Raw genomic sequence first — 24,919 nt, forward strand, 5'->3', positions numbered from 1 at the left:
AAGAGCGTCCGTAAATACTCATAGTCAGGTTTTTCAAAGAAGTCTAATCGCCTGACATATCGCAGGTAGGTTGCCATCTCCTCTGTTAGGAAAGAGGTTAAAGGCCATGCTCATTAGCCGAATGCTTCTCATGGGGAGAAGCTTTGGGCCAGGCAAGGAATATCTGTACAGACTATTTGACACTGATGTTTTCTTTATGGACCAAATCAAAGTGATAAAACCTATCTTTATTTAAATAACAATAAAAGGAAACGTAAGTTTTCTGGAGAGTATCTAGAAATACTAAGATATGGTCTCCACCTCCTTCAAAGCTTCAGTCACACTGGCTGGAGTGTCCTTTCAGCATCCTACCTGGAAAGTTTTCACAGAGAGCTTCAATGGGAGTATTCCTTTTGGTGTCACCAATTTTTTGATATCTTTCTTTTAATGTATCAGCCTATAGAGAAGAAAGAGAGAAAGTTAGTTGGAAAGAGGTGTTAAGTATGGGAGGTCCAATATGTTTCGGGACATAATGACTGTTTCACTCAAACTGACAGGATTTGTTAGATAGTCTCAATTTTTTTCAAATACTAACAAACAAGAAATGTAGTAGAGATGATATATTTAGATATGTACAAAACATCTGTTCTGGAAAGTTTTACTTGCAAATACATTTAGTAGTCTCAGATAAACACCACCAAATGTAATGAGATGAGAGGCTAAGATAAGAAAATAAACTCAAAATTATAACAGCTTAGTAATGACCCATGGCCACTAGGGCTCAAAAGTTATTCAACCTTCTCATTCTTAGATCAGCTCTAGATAAGATTAAAAACACTGCTAATCCAAATGGGGGCAAACAGACAGATGGCTCCACAACATATTTATTGTGAAGTTGAATAGAAAAAGAACAAGATGTAAAAAAACTGCCTTTCTAAGAACCTGCTCTATAAAAAATAAATTAATTAAATTAAATTAAAACAAAAACAAAAGCAAAAAACAACTGCCTTTCCACAATGTGCTTCCAGAGGGAAAAATGTTAACTATGATACAGGCATGGCTAACAGACAGGTTTGCTATATGTCAGTGGGTCAAAGTAGCCAAGTCTGGTTTGCTCAAGACTGTAGACAGAGGGCTCCTGGAGCTTGGACCAATAATGTGGTCTCAAGGGATACTCATGAGGCTCTGCCTAGCCTGCTGCACCAGGCTTTAAGCAATTATGTTCTGAAGTATACTGGAGGAGTTTTAAATCTACAACTACCACTAAAATGATTCATGGATCATGAGAAAGTTTCAAGCAATTAATAATATACAAATGCATTATTTGGCTGTATAATGAGCAAACAGGATGTGAAACTCTATTTGACAGCTGTCAATATCAATGAGAAGGTATATGTGACTAGGAGAAGACCATGGAGGAGATGTTAGGAGAGGAATTTAACGGGAAAGAAATGAAATCTTCCCAAAGGGAAGGGATAAAAGCCTCACTTTTTAGGACAATGTCCAAGAAAGCACAGCAAAACGAATCATTCTGCCCTTCGGGAGGGAAGGGGTATAGTAGTACCCAAAGCTACCAATTAAGTTTCCTTCCATACTAACATGTTGAAATAAATCACAACTCAAAAATGTCTTGCACATTTAACTATCTAATGGGACTTAGAAGGGGTTAGAAGCTCACCATTTCCTAGTCTAACCGCCAGAGGCACAGAGTAATCATTACAATGGTTATAACTATAATTACTAGTTAACTTCGACACAAATGCACTGTATTGACACCTACCTAAGGAAGGCTAGCTATTTAAACTACACATTTTACAAGGAACAGCTATTTTATGCAAAGGCATTTATTCAATTAAACACTTGAACAGCAATGTTAAACCTGGATTTTCGTTTTAGTTCAGGTGGGTCCTTAGCCTATATAGGAAGAACAAGTATTTCCCAGTTCCCCTTAGGGTCACACCTAGTCCTGCTGGCCTTGCTGGTAAAACGTGTAGCAGCTGCTATCATCAATTTGTTCCAGAAATTCCCCAACACCCTGGGAACAATATGCCTGCTACATAATGTCAGTGAAGGAGGCATACTGACACAGAGAGAAAAGCAGCACTGCCAAGGCCGGGAGGGAATGAGGGAAGAGATTATGGAAAACTCGAAAATAAGGAAGAAGGATCAGAAGGGGAAGAAGACAAACGTGGGCAAAACAGAGCTTCCAAAGCCCAGGTGAGCATTTACATTATAGACTAATGTCATTCCTGCCTGTCATCCCTGTAGCCAATCTTCCCCTTTGTGCTTCCTACAGACATCAAGTCAGCAACCCCTTCATTATCAACTGAGTATTTAAACAAAGCCCTCCACTGAGCACTTCCAAGGATACCTTGAGTCCTTGCCAGGGTAGGCTGCCTCGAAGGAAATACATGAACATATGGCCTAAGGCTTCCAAATCATCCCGCCGGCTTTGCTCTAAAAAGGAAGACAGATGACACATTATGTTTGCAGTTATTAAAGCAGAAAGGGGTTCAAAACCAAGTAATCCCTTCAGAAACCCGTCTGCTCTGGAAAGGCTCTGCTTACTAATTCTTTGTATATCTAAATCAGGGATAGTATTTTAGATCAAAACCAAAAACAACGTGTCCTTCCTTTGCCTAGATCTGCTACTGGCAAGTAAATATCAAGTGAAAAGAGCAAATCCTAAACTAAAACCAAGTCCAAATCACCAAATGGTGAGTAACCACCCCTCACGCTATGCCGTCACCTTCCTGAAAGTAAGATAATTTAAACAAAATGTCATTTGTAGTATGTGGGCTACAATTACTCTTTGGTTACCATCATGAAAAGTGAGCAGCAGATTGAGTAGCTGAGGCTGTTAAGGGAGTCCATTCTGGCTAGGCCCGCAAAGACACAAGCTGCAGAATGCCTAGCATACATGCCTAGTGCTTTTTATTCATCATAAAAATTAACACTTAAAATTTAGTTTAATGTAAGCAAACATCAGGGCACAATCCTCAGCTCCATCCCATTTGTACCATGTCCCATAGCCACCTAAAGAAAAATTTAAAGTTTATTACTAAGGTGCCCTTTGTGGGCACATAAAACAGTATCCCTGCATTCAGAGAGCTTATCATGTAAAACAAGTTCCTGGATTTTTCTTTCTTTTCTTTAAATTGGGAAGATAAGGATGGTAAAGAACTGCAGAATAGTTAATAAAAAATTGTAACGACATCTCAGAAAACATCTTATACATTCTTTGGCTGTCAGACAACAGAAGCAGTACATTCTTCCATTTTTAATTGCCAATTACAATTTATCTCAGACATTTCATGTGTTTATTTTTCAGAATCGAGCTCTGGGCTTTATCAAAAGAAATGACAGATGCAAGAATAAGGGGCTATCTTAAACTTGATTTTGTCTTCTTTGTGCAGAAAGTAAAACCTAACAGTCAGGGAGGCAGGGAATGCTACTCAGGTAACCCAAAATACAAAAGCACAACACATTTAACTGCCGCCTCCAATTACAGGTAATTTGCATGAAAAAGAGTGCATAGTACTCTACAGGGCAGATGAAGAAAGAAAAGGCAACTTTCTAAATTGTACTTTGAAGGAGGTTTTTGGAAATGAGGTCACTAATGGGAAGGGGCGGCACCCTGACAAGAGACATAAATAACATAAAGTTGAGCTGATACAGAGCAACTGAAATAATCTTAAAAAGAATGAAGCAAAACAGCAAGGCCATCAGAAGCTTTTGACTACAAGGCTTGCCTGAAGTTTGCAATAAATTTCATATGTAATTGAAAACAAAAAGAGATTTTGTTAACAGAACTTAAAGAAACAGATTTTGTTAACAGACGAAAACAGATTTTGTTAACAGAACCTAAAGATACACCAAAAAAGAAAGAACAAGCAGGGTGAGTTGGGGCCTCCCACAAAGCAGGGCAGATAGAGAAACCACACTCTGAAGGTTCTCACACTATATCACACCTACTCATCGCCTCTCCATTTTTATATCCACTTCCCGTAAGGAGGCCCCTTGGTAATAAATAATTCAGGGGACAAATGGTTGTACTTTAGACAGTTGAGCACTAGAGGGCGAAACTCTCCACATTTTCAATGACTGATCAGCCCTACAGAAATAAGCCCAGCTTCTCTTCACAGCAAAGCCGTTATAAAATGAGATTTAAAAAAAAATCAAAAACCAAAAAATATAATAAACATATTTAAACTCACTGGAATAAGTAATAAAGTAACTTTTCAAATACTTAAAACCACGAAGAAAAGCTGTGGAATATGGGATAACAGGAAAAATAATGGTTCCTGAGTCAGGGTATCTAGGTCTTGGCCTGTCCTTTCTATTAATTTATTAATCCACACAAAATTAAGCATGGCCAAGTCACCTTTTGGGCTTCAATTTCCTCATCTGAAAAACAATTGGTTGATTTAGATACCCTGAAAAGTCATTTTCCATTTCTAAAATTCTAAAATAATCTACAATAATTTAAATCATAAAGGCCTTTCAAAAAAAAATGAGAGTGAAAATCAGAGCCATGCTTTATTTCCACATTTCTTTGAACACTCCACATTCATTCAATTCAGGATTTCAATTCAGTATTTCCCTTGTTTTTTTCATGCAGGATATTTCATTTTCAAAGAAAAAAGGTTTCAATACCAGTGAGACCAGGAGGACACAAAATTCTTCCATACCATAAAGGCTTGCTTTTCAACCAATCAGAAAGATGTGCTTGGTTTACCTGCATCACATCCCTGATTTTAGGTCAAATATATTTTGTTGAAGGAAAGGGGCCAGGTGACCCAGTATCCTCACCCTAACTTCAAACATTAAGGAATACAAAATGGGTAGACTTAATCAGTGGGAAGGTGACTAATCTAATGTAGTAAATATCAGGTTTAGGGGGCTGCTTCCCTTGTTTTCTGCCCTCACAAAATTAATAGGCAATTCTTTCCAGGTCATTTGAAGATACACTTCCCTTTTTCTCCATTACAACATAAAGGATGAAACACATTTGAAAACCAATAGGATTAGGGTTCCTACAGAAACCTCTCTGGGTTTGAGACCATGGCCAGAGTTTAAAGGGCACGTGACAACCACCTATATGTATTCTCTGTAATAGGGACATTATAGACAAATACGGTGACAGGTTGGATCTGACCTGAAAAAAACTCTGGAACTCAGGAAGTCCACGCGTGGAGATACGCTCAAAAGTTCCAGCAGAAATGGCTACATCAAGAGATAAAGGAACCTGAGTCTGATGACAGTAGATGCTTAAAACATATTTTGTTGAATAAATGATAACTACCATTATAGAGTCTTTACTACCATCAAGCACTAAACAGTTCATATGCATTATCTCACAGAACCCTATGGTATAAGGTACTATTACCATACATCTTTCAGGGTGGATGAGATAACTGATGCTGATGAAGGAAGGTTACTGAACCACATAGGTTTAAGGGAAAAAGCCAGAATTTACATCCCTTTTTCTTAACTATTACATTGTACCTTATACAAACAAGGTACATTGTACCTTATACAAATGGATATGCATCTTTTGTCTGTTCTTGCCTTTCCTGACAAGAATAATAAAATCAGAACACAAATACTGAGCCCAGGAGGCAGGAATTAGAACAACTTCTAGACTCTGTTAGTTAAACCAAACAATCATGACTTTACTATGTACCACACACTCTATCTCCTTGTAAAAAGGAAGGAAGAAGGGAATTCTGAGCCCTATGCAAGAGACCCATGTTACATATATTATCACCCATTCAACCTGCAAAACATCCTTGTGAAATATTACTCTATTTTTACAGTTAAGTTTCAGGGAGATTAAGTAACTTGTCCAAAGTGACACCAGTAATAAGTGCCAGAGAACCTTCCAGCCTAATTTTAAACTATTATGTTAAGTGAGAATATCCATGTGGTTACCGAAAAAATCCTGACAGCATTCATTTCAACTCGGGTTGTATCATACCACTTTGTAATGTCATTTTTACTCTTCACTAATACTAGAACCCTCATCTGAATATCTGAGCAGTTTACTTGATGAGGCAACTTTACAGCTATTTACATTAGCTTTAATGTACTATTGTGTAAAATACTTATTGTGTAAACTGTTTGTTAGTATTTAAATACCTTACATAATTAGCTACATCTAGGAGTCTAATATTCTGTTTATATGTCTACTCTCTAGGGTGGTGATTTTTGAACATATCTTTTCAATCACCTTAGAACCTTTTCTTCAAATATAATCTTCCAATGAAAGCCCAATATATAAAACAGATAAAAAGGGAAGCTTTCCTGGAGAAGCTGGCAAGGGCCCAGGGCCCTACGGACTGGGCCTTCTCACTGTTCCTTAGGCTTCCCTCGCAAATACTCTCCCCTGGACTAGTCCCTCTAACAAGTGAGACTACAGCTTTTAGCAATATTTATGCAAATTGTCTATCCGGAGTAAAATTCAAGACTCATGGAAAAGCAAATATATTTTCACTGAATAAGACATAGGCTTTTCCCTGAAAAATGAGTCACGAAACTATGCACAGAGAACAGAAGGCTAGTCCGTGTTTTAGTGAAGTACTCTTCCTCAAAGCAGATATCAGCCTGATGTCCTTTTCAGGTTACATATGGGGCTATTTGTATGTAAATATCAAACTCATCACTAAACTTACTAAAATGTTATCACCTTAATTCAATAATTCAAGTACCACACTCTGAGAACCTAAGCATTTGGAAACAAAGAATGAAAAATCCTTAAGTTGTCAACAGGATACTTAGGAAAGTCACTAACTTACCATCTTAATTTCTCAAGTACAAAAATCACTTACCCTGTGAAGCAATAAGAATCACAAGTTGTAATGCACAATGGGTACAAAAGTGTTTTGGGAATAAAAAGGTGTTTTAACAATCTGCCCCTTTCATGGAGCTGAAAAGAAACACACCTTTGCCAAGATGCGTGTTGATAGACATGTATCTTGCAGTTCCAGTTAAACTTTTGTGCTCCCTATAAGGTATATGTTTTTTGGTTTCAGGGTCAATGTATTCCTTGGCCAGTCCAAAGTCTATAATGTGTATAACATGCTCTTTCTTATTGCCTTGTCGGCCAATCAGGAAGTTCTCTGGCTTGACATCTCGGTAAATGAGATTCTTTGAGTGCACGTATTCCATTCGGGAAAGCTGAAAGAGAGAAAAACAATGATAGAAATACTACTCTAAAGAAATTTACTGTAAAAATACATCAAAACGTTTTCTCTTATCAGCCCAGAGCTTTGAAATTAAAATAAAACTCATTTCTTCACCACCCAGAGCCACTTTACTCTTGTAAACCAGAATATATTTCCTGATACAAATACATATATGGCAAATATCAAGATAAAAGAGAGAAGGATAGGGACTTCCCTGGTGGCGCAGCGGTTAAGACTCCGTGCTCCCAATGCAGGGGGCCTGGGTTCAATCCCTGGTCAGGCAACTAGATCCCACATGCATGCCTCAACTAAGAGTTCGCATGCCACAACTAAGCAGCCCGCCTGCCACAACTAAGACATTGTGCAGCCAAATAAATAAAAATTTTAAAAAAAGAGACAGAGAAGGATAGTACAGTTCATCTAAAAATGATAATACACAGTTTTACTTCGTTATGCAACAATTTGCAAATGATGAATAGAGTTAGTGTTTTTATGTTACTTCAGAAAGTAAGCATTTGAGAGACAAGAATTACTCCCAGGCAGGAAATCAGAATACGTTGGTGGCCTTTGAAGACAGGTGCCACTGCCACATTCACCTCCTGCCCACACCTTCCTATACTGTCTCTTTGTTGCAGAAATAAGGGAAGTGAGTCCCAGAGAAGTTAATACTGGACTGATATCACAGAGCTAACTAACAGCAGAGGTAGGAGTATAGGTTTTATGAGAAAGTAAATATAGCCCAAAATAATAATCATAAAATTACTCAAATTTCATTAAGTTCGTTTCTATCTTCAAAGCTTTTCTACTTAGTATATAAAGGGAAGCTTGAGCATTTGAATTTTTGACTCAGAAGTCAATCAATTTTGTAACATTTCCAAGTCTTTAAAGTGGGTGAGACCATCACCATTTCAGACCAATAAAGACACCCTTCTGCTTAGGGGATGACAAAGTTCTCAAAGGAACTGTCTTAACTGTTCCTTAAACTGGTACTGGTGTGTAATTTGGTAGGAGCTGAGAAAGCTGCCTCTTCAGCTGTCTCAGTCTCTGTGAGAACTAGAGGCAAGAGAACTAAGGCAGGTTCTTGGTCACACAACTTCGGAGTCTGATTTTAGGACAGTGGGTTACATCTCCAATCTTTTCTTGGATGCGATGGTAAGGAGAGAGGGAGGACATGACAAAACTTTACAGTCATGTGTTTAAAACCTATAAATAAAACAACAAAGAAGTTACTTGCATTTGTACAATTTTTCCTAATCATCCTCTTTCTCCCTAAATAAATTTCCACTTCAGTCAAGGTCAGAGTATTGCTCCAGGGTGCAAATTCTTAAAATAGAGCAAACGGCAAATGCAGTATGACTTCTCTGGATTAACCCTTTTTGCCCCAGCCAGCTTCCTAGAATGCCACCAAGCCAGTAAATATGCATTCACTAGGTGTCACTACAGCTGGTAAATCACCAACAGGGACACAAGGATGTGGCTGGGAGACCTGCCCCGCCTATCCTTCTGCAGAATGGCAATGCCAACTTACCAACTGAATGGCTATCATTAACACAGTCTTCAAAGTAAAAGTTCGGTCACAGAGGTCAAACAAGTCCTCCAAGCTAGGGCCAAGAAGCTCCAGCACCATGGCATTGTATTTCCCACATGGTCCAAAGTAATACACCTGTGGGAGACCTTCACCTGAAAGCAGAGGGAAAATAGGGTGCAGAGTGAGGGACACAAAAACCAAAATATGAGATAGCTGCAACAGCACTAAGTAGATAAAAAGGAAATGTAAGTTGTGAGATTTTTGTTTTCTTTCATAGTCCCTACTGGAGAACTCAAACTGAGCACAACAGCTTCAACGGGAACTAGTAATGTGTGGGAAAGGCTAAGCCATTGCACAATATGTTCAAATAAGCAGTTATTTAATACCAGAGTGCCAAAGGCATTTCCAGTGCTATGTAAGACAGAGAATGGTCCCTGATCCACTGCTGGATCGGAGCGTAAACTATTCTCCCCCAAGGATGCCCAAAAGCGCACTAGCATAAAAGGTTCAAAAGATGGCTCGAGCTCAAAGGCCAGGCTAACACACCTTGTTGCGTTAGCTAGTTTCATTTGCACTCCCTATGCTTACTACCAAAGCCACAAGGAGGTAGAACTGTTTCCAACTGTTGCTCTGAGGAGAGCTCAGACCGAAGGGCTGAGGTCACAGAGGATGCAGCCTGGTCCTTTTCTCATAGGGAGTCTCTGTAGTTTCCTGTTTTCTATCAGTTGGAGCAAAGTCAACAGTCTGGGTTTGGTTACTGGTAAGTAATTATGAAAGAAAAAGGAATAAAAATACAAGGCTGGGTTTTCCCCAGATTTGAAATTCATAGTTATAAGAAGCCAAAATCTAGACTTTCTTACCTACGTGGCAACTTGTGAATGAATTTCCTCCTTAAAGTGTATCGTAAATATGAGGCACTCAATAAATATGTGCTAAACGGCACCACGTGAACTGTGGGTATGAATGAGACTACAGAACTTTTAAAAATCTGGTCTTATAGAGTAAGAACACTTCCATCTTAATACACTTATGTACACCACAGTCTACAGTTGTACACGCTGCAGATTACTGCTTGCTCTGACTGTAAGTTTTTTAGACAACAAAATTCTCTCCATCTTCACATTTTATTTGTACAGATATGGTACAGGCAGAGGTAATTATATCTACTGTAATCTGAATGTTTGTGTCCCTCCAAAATTCGCATGTTAAAAACCTAATGCCCAGTGTGATGGTTTTAAGAGGCGTGGGCCTTTGGGAGGTGAGATCATGAGGGCAGGGCCTTCATGAATGGGATTAATGCCCTTAAAAAAGAGACCCCACAGAGCTCCCTAGCCCCTTCAGCCATGTGAAGACACAGCAGGAAGTCAGCAGTCTGCAACCCAGATGAGGGCCTTCACCAGAACCTGACCATGCTGGTATCATGATCTTGCACTTCCAGCCTCTGGAAATGTGAGAAGTAAATTTCTGTGTTTATAAGCCACTCAGTTTGTAGTATTTTGTACAGCAGCCCAACTGGATTAAGACAATGTCTAATACTTAGAACTTTAACCCAATGTGCCCATCCTTCTGTCCAGCACAGGTCTTGTATATCTGGAATCGGTACGATTCATTGCTATGTATGTGTTTATTTCATGTGCTGCAATAGTCTATCATATTCCATCTAAATACTAAACAACTTCTTTCTTAGTGTTTAATAGGTTCATTCCTGTCTCCTACCATTTCATATAGTATACTCTGATTTGTCCTTGTGGTTGTTTTGATTCTCCCTATCTCCAAAAGGAAACAGAGTTTAATTTATCTTTTTTCTCCTGTTGTTTTGAAGAACTCCTTCTTCAGTTCATTTAAAATATATAAAACCTAACAGCTGTTCCCAATGAGTTCTACTGAGAAATCCAAAGCAGAACAGTACCATAGAGATTTATTGCTTTTATTAATCAGATAAACAGTAGATTGTAGTTTGGAGATCTTTAAAATTTTATATCCTATATAATAGTTTTTGATGTGACTAAAATTTGATTTTCCTAATATAAAAATTATATTCTTCAAAACAGGTGTGGCAGATCTGTTGGTTACCTGCTCAATATCCATTCCCTCCTTCTTTCTTAACAACAAAATTTCTAATTATTGTGAATAGCAACTCGCCCAGTTATAACTTTCCAGTCTCCCTCAATAATAGGAATGACCAGTGAGATGGAAGCAGAAATTGTTGGATAGGGTGGTTCTAGGAAAGTTCTTTCAAGGGAACTGACTCAAAAAAAAAAAAAAAAAAAAAAAAAAAAAAAAAGAAAAAAGAAAGGGAGCTGACTCAAGTTGGAGGTATGCCCCTTTGAGATGACCGAAGCTCCAGAAGCCATCTAGAACCACATCAGATACCTTGAAGATTTAACATAGTACCAAGATGGATGGAACAAAATTAGAAGAACCCATCCCTGACAGATATGAAGCAACCACACTAATGTTGGGCTTCCCTTCCCTCTGGACTATTTAATCCAAAAGAAAAATCAATCTGGGACTTCCCTGGTGGTCCAGTGGGTAAGACTCCAGGCTCCCAATGCAGGGGGTCCGGGTTCAATCCCTGGTCGGGGAACTAGATCCTGCATGCATGACACAACTAAGACCCAGTACAGCCAAAATAAATAATAAATAAATTTGAAAAAATATATATATATATCTCATGTAGCTTTAAAAAAAAAAAGAAAAATCGATCTCTGCCTGACTGAACTACTGTTATTTGGATTTTTCTTTTTAACAACCAAATCTAAGCCTAATTAATAAACATACTATTCCTTTACTTGGTTAAATTGCAAATCTAGGCACAATATCCTCCTTCTGAAGTACAAGCTAAAAGTCAGACCTGTGTAGAAATATAATATTGGCATAATTTTCTAGACCTGCTGCCAATACTTAAGGATCAGTTTAAAAATAAGACAGATGATCATCTTGTTCTTGACAATCTTCGGTACCAAATCTAGGCATCTCTTGTCAGAAATTTCCATGTTTACAAAGAAGTCACAAAAGCTTTCTGGATGATGTCTATAATTTCTAACTGTGAGTAATGTCACTCGTAACTCCTGCCTAGTAACTTCAAAGATGCGAGGAGTTCCTGCTGGCTGCATTATTCCTTCTTTTATTAAATACTCTGAACCTCACAATACTCTGTTGGGCTTTGGGATGCTCAAGACAATTTCTAGATTACTGAGTGACCTTGAAGCTTTTCTCAAAGATGGACTAGGTCCAAGATGCTAGTGTAGAAAGAGCTCAAGTCAGAGTCATGGATTTGGTTCTGCTACCAACTCTGAAAATTCTTTCACCTCTTTGCTCTTTTTCATCTGTAAAGAGGAGGGGTTTAGACTGGTTCTCTTTTATTTCTTTATTTTTTATTTTTTGGCCACGCCACGTGGCATGTGGGATCTTAGTTCCCTGACCAGGGATCGAAACCTCACCCCCTACAGTGGAAGCGTAGAGTCTTCACCACTGGATTGCCAGGGAAGTCCCTAGACTGGTTCTCTTTTAAATCCAAAATTCTGATTATAGCTAGGATTTCTTTCTAGCTACCTTCTAGGTTCCTCTTTGTAAAGCCAAATCACCAGTATGAATGAAACTTGTCTCCATGTTATATAAAATATGCATAGTACAAATTCAAATGTAGCTTGTAGTGGTAACTGGTAGTGGTACTCAATTGAAAGTGTGTCTATTAGAAATATCTCTAAAACTTTAGAAAACAGATACAGTGACTTTACTTCAAACCTACCAAACCAGAATTTCTAGTAGTGGATGTAAGCATAGCTCCACAGGTGATTCAGAAGTGCAACCTAGAGGGTAGAAATAAAGGGCATTGCTTTGCTTTATGGCTAATATATTACGAAGACTCAGAAAACACTGACAGACTAATCTCTTTCAGAAGTTCTCTCACATCAGAACAACTGGACTCAACACCTACTGAAAGGAATCATTTTAAGGCTATTTGAAAGACCTGTTTAGAGTTTCTTAGGTATTACAGAAAATATGCTGCTGAGTATAGAAGTCTCTTTGGGGGATGTGGCCTTAATTTATTAGAACTGTCTGTACAGATAAAGGTGCCCACACAAGTTCCAATCTGTGACTGGTTTCACACATGACTGCCCCAAAACTGGCCAGTGCTGGTAGTGAACGACACAGACACAGGCCCACTAGGAAAGTCTGCCTCTTTGGTCAGAGATTACTGTACAGTAATGATTTATCACCTGGGCTGTATTTAAATGAGAAATCCTGTATATTATGTTTCACACTACTTTTGCAGAGCCATTGCTAATCCATTGTTTAGGAAATTTTAAATTAATCAACATTATGGTGGAACTCCTTTAATAAGACTGGGGATGAGGGCAAAGCCTTAAATGCAATAAACATGTTGAAAACAAGGTACTTCCTGCAAATAATTCTGAGGTAAAGGGAATGAAGTGGGGAAAGTAGGCAATGTAGATATGCACTGAATTCTTTGATCCATGGTATTTCAGAAACTAAGGTACTGTTATAATCTCTCATCTGCTCTGAAAATAAAAGCACTGAGTTAAGGTCTCCCTCCTAAATTGGTCAACTGCATAAAAGCTTGAAAATTAAAGAAGTAGATTCCAAATTCTCCTCTTCTGAAGGATTTCCAACAGATTTCATTATATTACCTTTAGCCACAGGTTAAATCTCTCATAAACCAAAACTGCAAGGTTATATACACACTGTACAAGCTACAGTGTATATTTTCACAGGGAACTATGAAACAGCTTTTCCATCCATGAATACCATATTCTTATAACTCCTGCTGGACATATGGCCCACACATACATCAAACTGCAAAGAACAGGAAGCGAGATGTATAACACTACAGCTAATTTGCAGTCTGTCATAAATTTAACTTGGGTTAAACACACCAAATCAAGGGTAACGGCTTCTTTATCATCCAAGCTGTTACCTAAAAAGATTCCATAATGTATTATGAACAGGAACTACTCTAAGTAGAGATATTTTAAAATACACATCAGGCTGAGAACTGAAATAGAACCACCTTGAAGCTTTTGGTAATTTGATTACATTATTGCCTAATAATTACCCTTTCATTCTTTTTGAGAAACTAACTTACCTAGATGTGAAGCAAACTCAAATAAGTCCCATACCTGCATTAATACCTGGATGTAAAAAAATAACATCATATAAATATTTCTATGAAAAAATAAGTATATGCTGGTGATGACTGTCTTCTAAAGTCAGGGCTTTAGGAAAAAACCTTTAAGGACATATCGACCTCGGCAATTCCTTTCTTTTATTTATACAGTTTGCTTTTTAATTTTTAAAGAAAAGAGGAGAGTTTTTCTCCAAAGTTAAGCTGTCCTTGGTCTCATCTATGGCAGCGGCTTTTAGCACAGCTACTCAATGTTCCTTAGTGTTTATGAGAGGTCAGGGAATTACTGACACACAGGGAATTATCACCAGGGGTAATAATAATAATATTAAATAAGTCCCCTTAACAAGAAAGCAGAAAGAATAGGCAGACAAACATGATAATATTCCATAGGAAGAAGTGAAAGGGGAAAATGAAAGCATAGGCTTTAAAACTCAGAAAATAACTCTACAAAAACAATGCATTATTACAAAAATATGAGACAATACATGTGTTTCTCTTTTAAAAAAAGAACAGAATCCCTCTCATTTCTCTGACTCTGAAAAAAATGCCTTTTTACAATATGAACCAGTTCAACATATGAATCTACTTCAACTAAACTGCTGATTTAATAACAGAAACAGCTAGACCCAAAATTAAAGAATCAGGATTACTTTGCCTTACCTATAATGAAAAATGTTTTACAACTGTCTTGTTCAGTGGCCTCTTGGGAACTGGAATATCACCAGACATATGCTCCTAACATGAGCTCAAATTTGTATGGTGGGAGAAGAGACGGTGAGGAAAGGCAGAGCAGAGGAATAATCTCACATTTCCGAGCCAGAGAAATTGAGCTTTTAACAGTTTCTCTATTACATACACACATAATTACAAAGGCCTTAAGCCTCAAAGCAGGTTCAAAGTTTTGTTTATCCAAAGGAGTCAGGAAAGAAAGTCCAAGATAGGACATACTTCTTCTGCAGCAGATAGCATCAAAGATAAAAAATGTTTTAAAAGTGTGTTGTGTATTGGGGGTGGGATTGAAGGGTAGGGGATCCTTTCTCTTCCCCAAAAGACTAACAACTCAGCTCAGAACTGGTAAATTTATAGGATTAAAAAAAAGAACCCAATCTCTGAAATTTTACCACGTTGTCCCTGTGATTAAGTTATATAGACAGGGTCTCCCTGGTGGTGCAGTGGTTAAGAATCCACCTGCCAATGCAGGGGACATGGGTTCGAGCCCTGGCCTGGGAAGATCCCACATGCCACGGAGCAACTAAGCCCATGCGCCACAACTACTGAGCCTGCGCTCTAGAGCCCGCGAGCCACAACTACTGAGCCCACGTGCCACAGCTACTGAAGCCTGCGTGCCTAGAGCCTGTGCTCCACAACAAGAGAAGCCACGACAATGAGAAGCCTGCACACTGGAACGAAGAGTAGCCCCTGCTCACCACAACTAGAGAAAGCCTGCGCACAGCAAGACCCAACACAGCCAAGAAAAAAAAAAAAGTTATATAGACAGACTACCTACTGAGCTTCAAAAGCTGAGAGATGATCAATTCTTAACACACACCTGAACGATAACAACTAAAAAGAAAGTTTTAGCAGGCATTTAGAAGGAATAAGAAGAAACAAAATGAGATTATTCAAAGTACAGTGAACCTCTTCCTGACAATCCTGCCCCACTCCCATTACACTTTCTTTGTCCATGTATCTGCCTTCCCTATGAACTAAGAGAAGGTTGTTTGAAGGCAGTGACTACTATGTGTTAATTATGTTTGTATATTGGTGCCTAGCACCAGTCCAAGCACATGGTAGATAAGGACAGAATAAGTACTAAGTAAATAAATAAATACAATTCAGTGAAATTGACTTGAGTTTTCTATTTGGAACACACAATATTTAAACCTCAAAATGCTAAAATACACAGAGCAAAACAAATTAATCAGATTTTAAATGTGTGGGAATGCTAACATAATTGATATTTCTGAGTAGTTCTTATTTGGATTTCATGGGAATGATATTTAAGAAGTTGTGTTGGGCAAGCCACCAATATGAAGATTCTAAGTAATTCAGAGTTGTAGTGTTTCTACATGGACTTTCTTCTGTGTATTTTCTTCCGTAATGGTTGTATATGGTATGTGCAGTTATGTCTTTGCTGTTCCCACATGCAGGTGAAGTATGTATAATTATTCATTTTAGTGAACAGTACTGAAAAACATACACACAAATGTAAACGTCTTCCTTTCTCTCAATAAAGCACCTGCCCATCCAAATAGATTAAATGACCAACGAAATTAGCCATCTAAGCTGTCTAATGTGCAAAGGAAGTCTGATGACATCTTCCTATCCTTTTCTTCTCCCACTCCATTTTTAGACACATTCTTTATTTTGGTCCTGTCTAACTTGGAATTATATGGTCTTTTCTTTACATACATAGCCCTTTTCCATCTCACTTCAATTTCACAGTCATCCTGTGAACAAAACAGGGAAAATACTAATGACACCATTTTACATATGAGATAGAGACCCTGAGAGACATCGTGTGACCTTTCCTAGCTGACAGGGTGCCCAAGTAACACAACCAGACCTCTCAACTCCAGAATCACTGCTCACGTCACTATACTAAGCTGCCAACATTCTCCGCCTTCGTTCTTCTTCCCTTTCATTCATGTGGTTGCCAAAGTTATTCTCTGTGCTTCCTACCCCACTTCTTCCAAACCACATGCCTTTTCGTTACTATTATCCTTCCAGGATATAAATCTGCCACCCTACTACACAGGCAGATTAATCTGGTTAATCTGTCCTACCCACCTCCTTGGTTCCCAATATTTATTTCTGGCTGCGATGGGTCTTCGTTGCTGCCCACGGGCTTTCTCTAGCTGCAGCGAGGAGGGGCTACTCTTCATTGCAGTGCGCGGGTTTATTATAGCGGTGGCTTCTCTTGTTGCAGAGCACGGGCTCTAGGCCCGAGAGCTTCAGTAGTTGCAGCACATGGGCTGGTAGTTGTGGCTCGCGGGCTCTAGAGAGCAGGCTCAGTAGTTGTGGCATTCGGGCTTAACTGCTCCACGGCATGTGGGATCTTCCCGGATCAGAGCTCGAACCTGTGTCCCCTGCATTGGCAGGTAGATTCTTAACCACTGTGTCACCAGGAAAGTCCCGATAGTTTTATATCAGTTACCTGAATACTATTTTACAGTTTTTGCATCATCTGTCCATCTCTCTATAGTTTTTTTAGTTAATTAATTTATTATTTATTTATTTTATTTTATTATTGGCTGCGTTGGGTCTTCATTGCTGTGCGCGAGTTTTCTCTAGTTGCAGCGAGTGGGGGCTACTCTTCGTTGCGGTGTGCAGCCTTCTCATGGCGGTAGCTTCTCTTGTTGTGGAGCACGGCCTCTAGGTGCCGCAGGCTTCAGTAGTTGTGGTGCACAGGCTCAGCAGTTGTGGCTCACGGGCTCTAGAGCACAGGCTCAGTAGTTGTGGTGCACAGGCTTTGTTGCTCTGCGGCATGTGGGATCTTCCCAGACCAGGGCTTGAACCCGTGTCCCCTGCATTGGCAGGCGGTTTCTTAACCACTGTGCCACCAGGGAAGTCCATCTCTATAGCTCTTGATTTGTCAATTCCAGTTCCTTATCTGGAATGGGGGCCACCTGGGACATTAGTTTTTTGAATTATAAGTGTGATATATACTAATTTTAAATAAATACAATAGCAAACCAAAAGCAGTACAGAAACATACGAATAAAAAGTATTCATATCCATAATAGATGATACACATACACATAATTAAAAATACTTTTCTGCAACTTCATTTGTAATTTAATATTATATAATGGACATTTTTCCTTGTCAACACATGTATGCACATCATTCACTTTAAAAATTACATCATATCTCCCCCTATGATGTATCACATTTAAGTTTTCCTGTACTGATGGACATTTAGGTTGTATTCGTATATTTGTTATTAGAAATAGACATTATAGTGAACAGCTATTGATTTTGCCTGACACGCATCCTTTCTTCCTTCTTCTGATAACATCTTACTCTTCCAGCAGGAAAGCACCATTCCTTCATTGTTACTACATGTGGTTAAAGGGGGTCAAGCCATTTCCCACTGCCACCCCAAGGATATGACTCAAGCCAGATTAATTAGAGGATTCTATCCTCCTGCCCTGGGGAACTGGGTCAAGGATAGGAGCTTGAACTATGTCGGTACAATGACAGTCAACTCTGGGCCTTTTTGAAACTATAGAGAAGGAGGAGCGATTTTCGTCCCCCTCGATCACTAAACTGGAAGGAGCTGAGCCTGAAGCTACCAGAGACAACCACATGAGAACAGGTAGACTACTTATTTGAGAATGAAACCAACACAGAGAAAGCAGAGCTGAGAGAAGCAGACAAGTACACCACAAACCTGAGGACCAAGGACAATGCGGGTCCTGGATCTGGCTGGCCTGAGGTAAGAATCCTGGACTTCTCAGTCCTGTGAGCCAAGAAATTCTCTCCCCAACTCCCACTCCCTCAATTAAGTGAGCTTGAACTCTATCATTTGAAAATGGAACGTGTCTAGACAGATATGCATACAACACTGCAAAAAAATCCTTGTGCCTACATTTTGGGGCATGAATACAAATGTATCTTGAGGGTAGATTCCTTGAAGAGGAAATGTTGAGTCAAGGGTCATGCCCATTTAACATTTTAGTATATGTTGCCACATTGCCAGTTCTAAAGCCTCTCTGGTCCCTGGTCTGTTTCCAGTGCTGGGCCTCTTTTCACATTTAGTACTACCGTCCTATTACTTAAGTATCCACAGGCCCACAGAGTATTTAAAAATGTTTTCAGAAGCTGCCTTGACTCATTCTTCTCAAAGCCCCAGCACTAGGTTACCTCCTCTCTTACACGTAGCCAGCAGCAGCATGTTTGGAGGAGTCTCCTAGGTTTTTGTCAAAATTATCATTGATATTTCAAAGTCAGGAGAATCCTTCCTCCCCCATTATTTGTTCAACACTACAATAAGAAATTTCCACTCAAAGCATACTTGCATCACAAAAGTCTATTGGCCATAAACTGCTTTACAGTTTATGAAGTGTTTTTATATAGGCCTTCCCATTTAATCCTAACAAGTACATATAGGAATTACTATTCTCATTTTATGGGTAAGGAAATTCATTTGAAGTGACTTGCTCAGGTCATACACTGAGTGGTATAGCCAAGACCTAAAACCCCACTTCCGCCTCCAAGTTTCAGGCTCTTTTCTTTTTGCCCGTGCTGTGCAGCACGTGGGATCTTAGTTCCCCCACTAGGGATTGAACCCTGCGCCCCCTGCGTTGGAAGCACAGTCTTAACCAGTGGACCGCCAGGCTCTTTTACTATACCACAGATACCTATCTGCACCCTGAAGTCCACGGACATCTAGAGTGGCAGCGAGGACTACTGGGTCACATTACTTTCATAGGAGATTAACCAATTTAATAAAGATTCAGTAAAACGTAGTCTGTGTATGAACCTAAGGGACAATCACAAGATACTGATGATGTTGATAGGTTATGAACTCAAGTAATAAAGAAAGAGTAATTTTTTACTTACAAAAAGCACAGGTAAGATTCTATCAGGAGTGCATTAGTAGTATTTTTCTAATACAAATACCAACCTTTAAATTAAACCTAACAAATTAAACATATCATTAGGAATTCAGAGGGCAACCTGGCATATGTTTAGATTAATACAGAAAGTATAAAAAGCAGATAAACATATGTTTTCATTAACTTTGGATCCATTTGACAAATTTTTCCCAGAAGTCTCCTGATTGAAAAAACAAACCCACTAAAGCATACAGTCTAATCATAGCACAGAAGCAGAGTGTCCCCTATGATTGAACTCTCTTAATACTTAATACCCTTCCTTAAGTGTCAAAATAGTCATGGAAGAGTAAAGTACCAAGTGTCACCCTCATTTTCTGAATGGGAAAGTAGAGGTTAACTGGCTTGCCACAGAACTGGTCAATGGAACAGATGCTGTAGGCTGCCATTCTTTCCTCATCTGAGCCTTCACCCAAACACCTCTCCAGTCAGAACAGATGTGCCCTGGTGGAAAATCTGAGATGACCTTATAATTTTGGTCACAGAGGAGGCATGAAGACTTCCAAGGAGGCATGAAGACTTCCAAGGAGGCAAAGTGAACTTACTTATCTTGCTGATATTCACTTAATCTAAGGAATAAGTGCTGCAATGTCCCTGCTTCCAGTTTCAAATTCAGTTAAGTTTAAAATGTCTGGTGGTCAGTTTGTCCATTCATCAAACATCACAAGTGAGAACAGAGTGCCAAGGGAACAACAAAGAGAAGCATATAACCTTGACTGAAGGGATTGGGGACGGCTTCGCAGAGAGCGGGGGTTATAGGCTGAGTCTTGAAGGATGGTTAAGAGCCGATTAGGCTGGAGTGTGGGGAAAGGGAATAATCTTGCAGGCTGAGGGACCAGCAAGCATACAGGTAGCTCAAAGCACAGCGGCAAAAGCAGGGTAACAGCTCTCCGAAATTAGAAAAACTAAGACTATTTTACTCTCACCTGGAGGTTCTTTAAATTCTAGCTAAGCAAAGCAAACCTACTAGCTACTAGCTACCTACTAGCTAAGCAAATGTCGCTAAAAATTATGGCAAAGGCCATTAACAAAGTTGAAAAGGCAGAGATATCTGAGTAAATAAAAAGATCAAAAGAATGAAGAAAAGGAAAAATAAGGATTTTATCTGAGTATTATACACCCATATTGCCTTAGTACCTCTTTAATAACAGAACTAAGTATACACGAGGACCCTAGCATTGCCTTATAACAGCACTAATAGAAATATAATGCAAGTCATGAATGAGAACCACGGATTTAATCTAAAATTTTCTAGAAGTCACATCTTAAAAGTAAAAAGAAACAGGTAAAATTAAGTTTAATAACAGATTTTATTTAACTCATATCTAAAATATCATCACCTCAACATGTAATCAATTTAAAAATTATTGAGATTGCAAAACAGAAATAGAGTCACAGATGTAGGAAACAAACTTATGTTTACCAACGAGGAAAGGGGGGATGAATTGGGAGTGACATATATACACTACTACACATATAATAGATAACTAATGAAAAACTACTGTATAGCACAGGGAACTCTACTCAATGCTCTGTGGTGACCTAAATGGGAAGGATATCTAAAAAAGAGTAGATATGTGTGTATGTATAACTGAGTCACTTTGCTGTACAGCAGAAACTAACACAACATTGTGAAGCAACTATACTTCAATAAGAATTTAAAAGAAATTATTGAGATATTTTACATCCCTTTTTGGGATACTAAATCTTTGAAATCCAGTGTGTATTTTAAATTTACTTTTATTTTATTTATTTTTGGCTGCACTGGGTCTTTGTTGCTGCACGTGGGCTTTCTCTAGGTGCGGCGAGCGAAGACTACTCTGTTGCGGTGCGCGGGCTTCTCATTGTGGTGGCTTCACAGGCTCTATGCACGTGGGCTTCAGTAGTTGTGGCTCGTGGGCTCTAGAGCACAAGCTCAGTAGTTGTGGCACATGGGCTTAGCTGCTCCACATGGGATCTTCCTGGACCAGGGCTCGAACCCGTGCCCCTGCGTTGGCAGGCAGATTCTTAACCACTGCGCCACCAGGGAAGCCCACAGTGTGTATTTTATACTTAGAGCACATTCGGATTAGCGGATTAGCCACATTTCACGTGCTCAGTAGTCACGTGTGGCTAGTGGTTCAGCTCTGTAAGGAGTTATGAAAGATATAAGTGAGGCTGACTTACATACAATGATGGAGCAGACAAAAGGTTCTGTACTTAGCAATCTGTATGATCCCAACCAAGAAGCTTTCTCCAGCCCGTAACCCTCTCCTTCCTCTGAAACTCTCTAGAACTGCTGATTCTGCTTACCTGGAGCCAATCACAGGTTGTCTCCCTCTTAGAATGTAAGTTAGTGGGGCTTCCCTGGTGGCACAGTGTTTAAGAATCCACCTGCCCATGCAGGGGACGTGGGTTTGAGCCCTGGTCTGGAAAGATCCCACATGCTGCAGAGCAACTGAGCCCATGCGCCACAACTACTGAGCCTGAGCTCTAGAGCCCGTGAACCACAACTACTGAGACTGTGTGCCACAACTACTGAAGCCCGCACGCCTAGAGCCTATGCTCCACAACAAGAGAAGCCACTGCAATGAGAAGCCTGCGCACCGCAACAAAGAGTAGCCCCCGCTCGCTGCGACTAGAGAAAGCCTGTGCGCAGCAACGAAGACCCAACACAGTCGAAAATAAAAAGTGAATAAATAAATTTAGAATGTAAGTTAGGGGCAATGCCTACTCTTATTCATCACTGTATCCCCAGGGCTTTAGCTTAGACCAGTACTTAACCCAAGTGGGATGCTCAGTGAACACCTCTTTAATAAATGTATGAACAGACACATACCTGCCTCTGGGCCTTAGCTTATTTTATTCTTGGAAAGCTTTCTTTACCCTTCTATATGAACATGTTCAAGTAAATCATACCTCTTTTTGAAAGTTCAGCCCCATAGCTACCACCCTCTTTAAAAAGCCTTCCCTGTTTCCCATAATTAGAAACCATTTTTCCCTTCAGAGCTTCCATATATATATATACATTTTTGTGTGTGTGTGTGATACGCGGGCCTCTCACTGTTGTGGCCTCTCCCGCTGCGGAGCACAGGCTCCGGATGCACAGGCTCAGCAGCCATGGCTCACGGGCCCAGCCGCTCCGCGGGATGTGGGATCTTCCCGGACCGGGGCACGAACCCGTGTCCCCTGAATCGGCAGGCGGACTCTCAACCACTGTGCCACCAGGGAAGCCCCTAATTTTATATGTAACTTAAAAAAATAACATTCCGCACATTCTGTGTGCGTTATAGTTACTTACATACCTTAGTGAGCTCCTTGAGAGTAGTACAACAATGTCTTACAAAAAACATTATGAAAGCTCAATAAACATTACATTTTCCTTCCAATGGGCAGTGAACATGTTATTTATAACTCTGTAGCCTCTAATTACTCACCATAGTGCTATGGACACAGCTGATGCTGAGTTCTTGCTAGTGAAAACTTCATCTCCTTGCGCTATGACTAAAGTATATTAGCAAGAGACTCTACAGGTTGGTAAGAAAAGGTGAATTAAAGCAATATGAAGCATAAAGAAAGAGGAAAATGGAGAGAAAGTTAAAAGTGTGTCAGACTGTTGAAAGCACAAAAGAGTGCAGAGGTGTACAGAGCTGACAAACTCTTCTTTTAAGTGGGTGGAATATAAAGCACTTACTTAGAAGTCATTGAAAGATGAAAATATTGGTCACAAATGTTAAAACTTGATCTTTGGGCTTCCCTGGTGGCGTAGCGGCTGGGAGTCTGCCTGCCGATGCAGGGGACTAGGGTTCGTGCCCCGGTCCAGGAGGATCCCATGTGCCACGGAGTGGCTGGGCCCGTGGGCCGTGGCCGCTGGGCCTGTGCATCCGGAGCCTGTGCTCCGCAGCGGGAGGGGCCACAACAGTGAGAGGCCTGCGTACCGAAAAAAAAAAAAAAAAAAAAAAAAAAAAAAACTTGATTTTTTGGTTGGTTTTTGTCTTAAGTATGCATATAGATACATTATGTTCTACAAATACAAAAGGGCTTAGCTAGCAACTGGATTATCATTTTGATAACAGATGTGAGGTGTTATCTATCGTCATGTAGTCTGTTACCGGAACTTAAGGAAAGTATTCTCCTTAAGGAAACTTAAGGAAAGTGACACGGAGAGACACTGGAAAGGAATTCACTGAGTTTTAATACAAGACAGTAGATACAGGCTTTCACCTTCTCATAACCCATAGGAATAATTCACTTCAACGACTCATTTCTTTCATTCCTTAGTACTCCATAGCTTTGGGGATGCTAAATGCTACCTTCTCTCTTAATGATTAACCTTGACAAACTATGAGTTAAGGAGGGGGAGTGACTGAGGGCTGTGGTCAGTCCTATGATGGTCACTGAGACTTCTGCCTCTGCCCTCCTTCAAAAACCATTCTCTAAGGGCAGCCACTAAGCTATTCTTAATGTCTGAAGAATGGCTTTGAAGACACAGAAGGAAGAGAAACATGCAGGTACATAGTAAGAGAGATGTGAGTAAAGACAGAAAAGTAAAGTATGATCAAGAATTAAAGGGAGAAAATGACATCAGAAACTTTAGGGTCTGTGCAAACTTATAAGAAAGCTTCCTCTGACAGGCTTTGGTGCTTGACCTTTTCTAAACCTTTGCCTGCATAAGCACTATAATGGTTTTCTGGAACTAATCACCACACTCCAGCCCAGGCCACGTACATATAAGTTACTTGGGTCTATTTTTGGAACTCTGCCTTCTATTTTTCATGAAGATCCTTAAAAGAAGTCAAAATTCAAATAACAAATTCTGCCTTCACACTGAGCAAATATCTCTAGCAGTTCTGTACTCTGCAAAACAATGCACTGAAAAGGTGTCGGTACTTTGTGTAACTGTGAGGTGCATGCAGGCCACACAATTTCTATAATAAACTCACAACTCCCTATTTGCAATTAAAGGAATTACTGGCCCAACAAGTCTTCACCAGCCAAGTATCTAAAATAGAAGTGGTGCTTTTTTTTTTTTGCAGGAGAGAGGAATAAATTTTATGTACATAATTAAAGATAATTACTCTCTATGCCTCATGTGACTTAGAGCTATTTGAGAGTTTTAAGGAGCAGAGAAGGGCCACAAGGGTTTGGCTCTAACAGATAAGCAAGTCTCTCACAGCATTACATGTGAACTTTTATGTTTATATTTCACGATACTATAGAGTACATTGTTAGCCGTAACATGAGAAATGTCCCAATGCTCGAAACTATGGAAAATAACACAAAGGACACACAACCATAGAATTTATCATAGTCCAGAAGTGTGCTGAGTGTTGAGTTTCAGGAACATCTGTTCCTATTTATGGCTAACTACTGTAGCTAGCTAATAAAGGTTAAAAGTCATGATGTTTTGTCCTTGGAAGAACGGAAAGGAATTCAAAGTGCTATCACGACTAAATTAGCTCCATCAAACACC

At 39.6% G+C, this 24,919-nt stretch overlaps 1 protein-coding gene across 4 annotated transcripts in view; it reads right to left on the reverse strand.

Moving 5' to 3' along the window:
* CSNK1G1 (casein kinase 1 gamma 1) overlaps positions 1–24,919 on the reverse strand; it is a 104,082-nt gene that overhangs the window by 24,855 nt on the left and 54,308 nt on the right. For all 4 annotated transcript variants that reach the window (XM_007450704.1, XM_007450703.1, XM_007450701.1 and 1 more), the window contains exons 4-8: positions 8,695–8,846; positions 6,924–7,158; positions 2,351–2,436; positions 352–436; positions 1–82 (exon numbers count right to left, since the gene is read on the reverse strand). The exon at positions 1–82 is cut by the window's left edge and continues 112 nt beyond it. In XM_007450704.1, the coding sequence (XP_007450766.1) occupies positions 1–82; positions 352–436; positions 2,351–2,436; positions 6,924–7,158; positions 8,695–8,846 (640 nt within the window). The remainder of the gene's footprint in view (positions 83–351; positions 437–2,350; positions 2,437–6,923; positions 7,159–8,694; positions 8,847–24,919) is intronic.

Source organism: Lipotes vexillifer, unplaced genomic scaffold, assembly GCF_000442215.2.
Source record: "Lipotes vexillifer unplaced genomic scaffold, Lipotes_vexillifer_v1.1 scaffold1019, whole genome shotgun sequence".
In the NCBI taxonomy this organism is placed as follows: Eukaryota; Metazoa; Chordata; class Mammalia; order Artiodactyla; family Lipotidae; genus Lipotes; species Lipotes vexillifer.